General features: G+C 34.0%; 1 protein-coding gene across 1 annotated transcript; it reads left to right on the top strand.

The window, feature by feature from the left end:
• The first annotated feature begins 7,174 nt into the window (after positions 1-7,174).
• On the top strand, positions 7,175-7,775 carry LOC103954485 (pathogenesis-related protein PR-4). Its single transcript, XM_018649185.2, has 2 exons — positions 7,175-7,447; positions 7,605-7,775. The coding sequence occupies exons 1-2, from the start codon at positions 7,175-7,177 to the stop codon at positions 7,773-7,775; spliced, it is 444 nt and encodes a 147-aa protein (XP_018504701.2).
• Positions 7,776-8,901: the final 1,126 nt, after the last annotated feature.

The raw sequence follows: 8,901 nt of genomic DNA, 5'->3' as shown, positions 1-8,901 counted from the left end.
TAGTGGCTCACGTGCAACTTTCTTTATTGTCCATAGCCCTACTGTTTAATAATTATATAATATATATTGCCAGTGTTACTTGTCAATAGTGGTTTTATTTTATTCTCTCTAATTTTTAATTTGGCACTGTACTTTATGCCTTGTGTATGATGAGATTCTCTGCATTATGTTTTCTTATTTTAATTTTTGATGAATGTTTAATGTTAGTTTTCAGAATAATCTGACATTTCCTTTTAAATTATGATATTATTAGTAACTTAAAAGACATTATTTTATATTAATTTTTGATAATTGACTGGTAAAATTCGAACTTAAAATTTCTTTCAACATCACTACGACAAGTGTCAGTGCAATAACACATAATCGATTTATAAAACATTATAATGATTCCGCTCACTCATTTATTTATATTTCCATTTGTTGAGAAGACGATGAATTAGATCCATGAATTTTATATACGTGATAAGGTGGAGCAGGGACATGTGCACATTGTTGGGGGCATTTATTTTTTGATTGATCAATTATGTATGTGACAAGCATAATTTCTAGACAGCTATGCGCAACAAACGAGCTGTCGACTGATCAAATACGCAATTCATGCGGAGAAATTTGTAGCTTAATTTGTTAAAAGTATATATTTTAACATTTGAAGTTTTGCGTTTGATTTATTCATGCTCCAATATTATTTGTACGAAAAGAATACGCAATTTCTAAAATTCTATAGGAAGGACGGACAAAATGTATGCAACAATACGTGCATAGTTATGCTGGTGCCTGCTGGTTTATATCAATATAAATAAATTGGTTGCACTTTTGTATAAAGTTGCTAACATATTTGGTAATTGTGTGGAATTAATCAAACTTTTAGCACTATTTAAACAAGTACATGGTTATGGTTATTTAGTCTAATGACACTCTGTTATTTGCATAAAAATGTTAATATCTAACTTTGATAAGCACCTTCCAACCAAAAAAGAAACTTTTATAAGCAACAATTCTTCGATAAATTTTGAGAAAATGATTTATGCACACTATTTTTTATACTTGTACACATTTTTCTTTCTAACCATTGGATTAACAAAAAGAAATCAATGATTCAAATTTAAAAAATTGTTCGGAAGGTGAATAAGAGTACAAAAATCACCCTCCGGCTGTATTTCTTTTTAAGTATTTTTGAGAATGGGAGAAGTTGAGTTATTCCCTATATTGCCAATTGGTTTTAAGATGAAACCCCAACTTTTTTTTCATGGTAAAAGAACAAGTTAGCTCATGTGTGAAACCCAACGGTCATACATGCTCTACGTCACTTAATTTGTGTTGTCCACGTGTTAGGCCTGAAAATTCGTCACAAGGGCTTGTAAAGAGTTGAGCTACTCTCCATATTGTCAATTGGTTTTATGGTAAAACCCTAACTCTCTTCAGTATTCATATCTTTGGATGGCATTGATAGCTACCGGGACCAAATAATTGAAAAATAATATGGACCATTTCCTCCATTCATGCACCTCTAGCCTCTATCCCCTGCCTTTGAATCTAACCATCTCAGACAAGTCACAGCAGGAACTTACGATACGAATATGAAATGAACCTAAGCTAGCTAGCTCGATTCTCAGAAGCATGAACAGTAAATTAGAGAAGAACATGCATGCATAAAGACCATATATTATTGCAGGAATGCCGGAGATGGTGGTTCTTTTGTGCAACTGTAAGATCACCCGCCAGCATAAAAATTGGGATTTGAGAATCTAATTTTCTCTTTCAAAGATGTTTAACTATTCAAATATTGATAATAAGTCAAACATTTTTATAATATTCGTATATCCCTTCTCCTTATGGGAAGTGAATTATTTTCTAATCTATAGCCTAGGGCTGGTTTCGGTTTCGTAACCAAACCGAAAATGCCAAATTAAAAACCAAACTGAAATTTTGGTTAACGAAAAAATCAAATTAAAACCGATCGAATCAAAATTTCGGTAACCTGAACAAATTAGATTTGCTTCGGTTTGGTTTGGTAAACAGAAAAAATAAATCGGCCTTTGTTTGAATTTGAGTGTCAAATTTTTATGTAACTTCAAATTTTAAATGGCATATAATTAAGTTTAAGTTGAAACTTGAAATTGAAAACAACTAGCAAATGAGTGAGGTAGAGAGTGAGAGAATGAGTCGAGAGGGAGGGAGAGAGAATAACAGAATAAAATTGTTTTTATGAACCAATAGTTGAGATTAATTTCAACCAAATACAATAATATATCATATATTTGTAATAATAATAAAACTTCGGTTTTGATTACGGTAAAATCCAACCTACCAAGTTTGCTTATCAAAATTGAACCGAAAAGTTTAGTAAATTTCAGTTTCGGTAATTTTGATTTCGATTTCAGTTCAGGAAATGTCAACTCTATCCATAGTATAAAAGGCTAGGGTCTCGCAAGTTGCATGAACACCGACACGAAACTTGGGATTTGTAAACTTTGTCCCTTACTTTCTAGGATTCTTCCAGTTTACAATTTTTTTTAGCAACTTTAATTTACACTTTAAAATTCAAACCATTCAACTCACTTGCAGCGAATATACATATTATATTGGCAAGTGCACTTCATGCTCCACGCATATTTTCCTTTTAAATTTTTGTAAACATGATGCGTAGTTTAATCAAATGAACAATAGGTTTTACTTAGTTATCTCAAATCCACAGGTGGACTCGAATGTGTAAATTTTACTTGTTTAAATGTTGTTTTAGTAACCCATAATCTCATAGCAACGAGATTTGGAGACTAGGTTGGCCACAGTGATCACATGTTCAGTAAGGACGGTTAGAGTCGCCAGTTGGGTAAAAGTGGAATTGTGAAAAAGAAGGCTTTCTTGAATACTCCACAAGAATCTGGTGGTGTTGATTTGTCACTGACTGAGCCAGCTACCTACAAGATTGCTTTAAAAGTTCATGTTTGGTTGAAAGCTATAAAGGAAGAGGTTGATGCTCTTCATTCTTAGGGTACATGGAGTCTGGTGTCTTTGCCTGTAAACAAGAATTTGGTGGGTGTGTAAATGGATATTTAAGATCAAAAAGCACGCATATGGGTTTATTGCTAGACATAAAGTCAGATTAGTGGCAAAAGGATTCAGTCAAGAACCAGGACTGGATTATGGGGAAACTTTTAGCCCTGTAGTTAAGCCAACTACAGTGAGGATTGTATTGGCACTTGCAACACATTTTAGTTGGACTTTAAGACAGTTAGATGTCAAGAATGCTTTTCTGCATGGCATTCTTCAAGAAGAAGTCTACATGGCTCAGCCTCCAAGTTTTGTGGATCCCAATCATCCAAATTTAGTCTGCAAACTTCATAAATCATTGTATGGTTTAAAACAAGCTCCTAGAGCTTAGAATGAGAGGTTTACTGAATTTCTACCTAAATTGGGGTTCAAGAATACATATTCTGATTCATCTTTATTTGTGAAACAAGTGGATTCTGGTATTGTCATTATGTTTTATATGTTGATGACATTATAATTACTGGTATGCAACTAGCGCAAATCAAGAGGTCATTCAAGCTCTCACAGCTAAGTTTGAGATCAAAGACTTAGGACCATTGCATTATTTTCTAGGAATACAAATTTCCAATACCAAAACTAGGTTATTTCTATCACAGACTAAATATGTGCAGGATTTGTTAGTCAAGACATAAATGATTGAGTCAAAACCTTGTGACGCTCCATGTCTACCATATAACAGATTGCTTAAAGATGATGGTCAGCCTTATGGGAATCCAACTTTGTACAGGAGCATTGTAGGAGCATTATAGCATCTCACTTTCACCAGGCTTGATATTGCATTCTCTGTGCATCAGGTTTGCCAATTTATGCGGAATCCCATGGTTGCACACTTTACAGTGTGAAGAGAATTTTGAGGTACTTAAAAGGGACACTGCATTTGGGAATCAGTTATAATCGAGAAAAGTTTAATTTAATAGCATTCAGTGATGCTAATTAGGCAAGAGACCCAAATGATAGAAGATCTACCATTGGATTAGTTGTGTTTCTTGGACAAGTCTTATTTCTTGGTATTTTAAAAAACAACAAACTGTTTGTAGGTCCTCGACTGAAACCTAGATTTGGTCCACTTGTGATGCTAATAAGCCCTTGGAGTGGCGTCGGAAGTTTGGTTGGACGGCGTTTAGCGGCGCCGTCGGGCTTCGGGGTCAAGCATCTTGTGGCAAGTGCTAATGGGTACGTCCATACATGATTTTTTATTTTTTTTGGATATAGTTATACAATTAATGATACCCTATATGGGATATAAGTTATAAGTTATATAATGAGACAATGTAATAATTAAATATTGAATTTGTTATTCAAATCTTCCACATCTAAGTGAATATATAAGAATAGTACGTAATGAAGTAAGTAATTTTTTTTGCGACAAACACACATGCTCAATTAGAGTTTACTAGAACTACAAGAAAACAAGGTTTTTGTGGCTACAAATTTTTGTCACATAAACATGAAAATTTGTCACATTTAACTATATGTTTTTTTTTTTACGAAATTCAAGTTAGCGTCATTGTTTGAGTCACCTATTCAACGCAAAAGAAAGTCGGCACCACAAAATTCTGTCAACTAACCCGTGTTTTCTTGTAGTGTGGAAATGATTAATTTCATTTGATTTGTTACACCTCAGGTGACAACCGTGAGGACAGGAGCTCAGGCAAAGGTGAGAATTGGTGATCAGTGCAGTAATGGAGACCTAGATTTGGACGAGGGTGTGTTTAAATGACCGGACACTGGTGGGAAAGGCGATGCCCCAGACCAACTTATGGCCAACCACCAGTTTGTCAGTTGTGGCGATTAAACCGTACACTAGCTACTCTCATTTCTCTTATGGTTATAGCCAAAAGGGATTAATAAATAATGGAAACTGCTCCCTTTGATATCAACTTGTGGTATTTATTGGCTGCCGATGCCAGAGCAGTCATGTATCTACTTCTCAGGTTGCTACTTATAATTATTAATTATCCATTATGTTTAGAGGAAGAATAATAAAGGATGAATCCCTTATGGTGAAAAACAAAAAAAAACTTGCATGTGCTAATAAATAATTGAACTTACATTTTGTCAATATATAGTTATGTGGGGTTATGAGGGCCTAGTGGAAAAGAGTGTCACGAAGCAAGTGCAGAGGACCATCAGGGTGCTTGATTTCTATTGTGGCACTAGCCTTCCTTCTTGCTATTTTTCATATTATCAATTGATTTTAAATTGAAACGTCAACTTTATTCATGGCATTAAATTTGGGTTTTCTTATGTATGAAGTCCAACAGATACATGTGTTTCACGTCACTCAATACATATTGTTTCGGTATTTGGCATGAAATTCACCACTCGTAAAAAGGTGGGATCCTTCTAGTGACTTTTTTTCTTTCTCTAGGTTTCATCAAGAGGCTTGTCAAATCACTCATTTTTTGGTAGTTGATATTGTATATACAACTGCGCATACGAAGAGGATATCCTTGTTATTAATGCCATTTTTTTATTAATAAGATGTGAAATCAGTGCTGGGGCTCTGGTAAACTTCCAAAACTTCACTACAAATCAAATTATTTATGTAAATTATGTTAAATCTATCTCGATTCTTTCATCATACTAAATTATTTATGTAAATTATGTTAAATCTATCTCGATTCTTTCATCATACTAAATTATTTATGTAAATTATGTTAAATCGATCTTGATTCTTTCATCATACTATATATAATAAGACTTGCAAAATGTTAAATGTGAGTTATGCCCGTGAGCTTCGACGGCAGATATGTAGAAAGCTGGTCAAAGTGGCCGTGCAGATCGATCGATGCATCCAGGAAATCACCTTGTTACGTTACTCAACATTGTCTCTTAGGTTCAAGTTGATACATAAAACAAACGTACACAACAATGAGAAATTTTGCATCGATTCTAAATATTAACTTGCATGTAAATTTGACATGCGAATAACGATGAACTTTTTCATATAATCCTATATTCTTAATTAATTTTTACAATATTGTTTTAATAGAGGAGTGCATTTTGCTGTCGGGTTTATTCATTGGCTTTATATGCATTTTCTTAGGGTCCACTTCATTTTGCTGTCGGGTTTATTCATTGGCTTTATCTGCATTTTCTTAGGGTCCACTTCAGTATTACATAGAATTAAATGTTATGAGCATTGGATGGTCTGAATTTACGGGATCAAATAATCCAAACCAATTAACTTTGGTGTTACATATAATGTCTGGTAAACTCTCGATGTGAGAAAACACTTTCTCCCTAATTGGCTTGTGGCGTTCCTATTTTATTCAAATTATAACATGTGAATTTATTTTTTTCTTTATATATTTTCAAAGTCGTCCATCTTATAATGATACGTAAAATGATACATCACATGGCTTGGTTTATCATTATTTATCCTAAAGTGTTAGATTGCTCTTAAAGAGCTATAAAGCAGCCCACACAAGTTCAATGCTTTCTTTGGGTATTCTAGTTTTCATTTTTCTAGAACTACATACGTTGTATTATGTCTGTTTGGACATTGTTTTATGAATGTTCTTTACCATTTGAAAAAAAAGGTTTTTTCATTCTTGGCTCAATTTTCTTTGTGTAGTGCGATATGTGCCTTCTGAAGTAAATGCCTATTGTTGGTTTGTCGAAGTTCATCAAAAAGTTAAATTTCATTTTGATCATTTAATTAATTTGCGTAAATTATCGCCTACAAATATTATAATGTGTATATGTGAATAATTAAAATGATAAAATTAAAATCTTAATCTAATAACCGGGATTAATCAAAACATCATTGTGATGATCTGATTTTCTATATTTTTCTGGTAGTACACAAGTCAACTAGTTGCTCTAGTCTCTCTCTCTCTCTCGTGTCAATATATACGATATATGTATTGTACATTTCACAATGCGCTGCTGTATGCCGTCTTTGTCACGTCCAACAGTAAGGTTTAAAGCCTCTATATCTATTGTATCCAAAGCCGATGCAAAAACTCATCCCTCAGTTGAGTCCTGAGTCGTGAAGGTGATAGTGGTAGCCAATTAACTCGCCTACGCCCCATACAATTCCAACTTCCCAAAGGTTAGATTACCCTCGGCCTCTAACTTCAACTAACCCTAAATTACAGATCACATAAACCACGAAATGGCAGGGAAGATTGCACCATGGTTTGTATTGTTAGTTTCGGTCATTATCTGTGTACTAGAGGGAAGTGCGTGGGGACAAAGTGCTACTGTGGGATCCACATACCACCTCTACAATCCAGCCCAAATCAATTACGACTTGCGGGCTGTTAGTGCATTCTGCTCAACATGGGATGCCGATCAATCCTACGAATGGCGCAGCAAATATGGATGGACTGCATTTTGCGGACCTGCTGGCCCTAGCGGAGAGGACGTTTGCGGAAAGTGCCTCTTGGTACGTATTAGTTAGTTAGCATTAAAACGCTCCTACATTAACATATTAGCTGATTAGCTTAGAACGTTCCTTTTAACATACTAACTGTTAGCACCAGAACGCTCTTATACTAAATGTGTGTGTACAATTTTAATTTGATGAATTTATATATGTGCAGGTGACAAACACTGGGACAGGAGCACAAACAGTGGTGAGAATTATTGATCAATGCAGCAACGGAGGGCTAGACTTGGATGTGAATATGTTTAACCAAATTGACACCGACGGTAGTGGCTACGCATCAGGCCACCTTATCGTCAACTACGATTTTGTCGACTGCGGCGACTAAAGCCTATAACCCCGGATGAATTCAGTAGCTTAGTAGTGAACTTAACTTATACTGCTGATAAATAAGCTTCACCATGGAATAAATTGAAGCGGAATTGCTTTCTTGTATTATAACAAGAGGTATTATCAGATATCGTAATGTACTTCAACCTTATGATAAATATAGATGTGATCATCATGGTGAATGATTGCACCATTAGTAAGGGCTTCCCTCTTTTAATGAAAGGATTGCATGCTATATGTAAACAAGAGAACATTTCCTTGTCATTCGGTGAATTTCATAAGGTCCAAAATCATTAGTTTAAATTATTGTTTCTCTTTTTTATTTTAACTTTAAAAATCAATAAAAAATAATCTTGGGACCTAATAAATAGTAGGATCACATCTGAATGTCTTGCAACATTTTGTTTGGCTCCCATGCAAAATATTTCCTAAAATTAAAAAATTTCAATTTTTTCACAAAAACTGTGAGTTATAACCCACATTTTCAAATCGTTTTGAAAATTTTTATTAAATTCATTTTAAGCCAAAATTTGAGTAATTCTCGTCACACCACATGTTCCTAAAATTATCTAGGACATTCTGAAGATTTGCGACACATACAAATAAATTTGGGGCCCTATATTAGTTTATATTATTTTCTCTATTTTCAACTTTAAAAATCAATAAAAAAATAATCTCGGGACCTAATAAATTGTAGGGTCACATCCAATGGTCTTGCAATATTTTCCTTTGCTCCCATGCAAAATATTTCAAAAAACGAAAAATTTCAATTTTTTCACAAACTGTTGCACAAACTGTTGCACTACATGTTACACAATTTTTTCACAAACTGTTGCATGGGAGCTAAGGAAAAACGAAAAATTTCAGTTTTCAAATCGATTTTGGAAAATTTTGAAAGATTCATAAGCTAAAATTCAAATCATTCTTGTTGCACTACATGTTTTCTAAAATTAAGTTAGGATTTTCCGAAAGATTTTCGACACATAAAAATATATTTGGGGGCCCCTCTATTAATTTATATTATTTTATGGATTGTTTAATTTTAAAAATCAATAAAAATTAGTCTTGAGTCCTAAAAAATAGTAGGGTCACATTCAAAGGTCTTGCATCATTTTCCTTAGCTC

Source organism: the organism of the source record quoted next, unplaced genomic scaffold (assembly GCF_019419815.1).
Source record: "Pyrus x bretschneideri cultivar Hongxiangsu unplaced genomic scaffold, Pyrus_bretschneideri_v1 Contig48, whole genome shotgun sequence".
NCBI lineage: Eukaryota > Viridiplantae > Streptophyta > Magnoliopsida > Rosales > Rosaceae > Pyrus > Pyrus x bretschneideri.
The sequence above is the reverse complement of the archived record's forward strand: the minus strand, read 5'-3'. Positions and strand labels throughout refer to the sequence as shown.

Bases quoted from the DNA above. Each gene is read 5' to 3' on its own strand.
- LOC103954485 (XM_018649185.2), top strand. From the start codon at position 7,175: ATGGCAGGGAAGATTGCACCATGGTTTGTATTGTTAGTTTCGGTCATT. The intron at 7,448-7,604 runs GTACGTATTAGT...ATATATGTGCAG, and splicing joins TTTGCGGAAAGTGCCTCTTG to GTGACAAACACTGGGACAGG.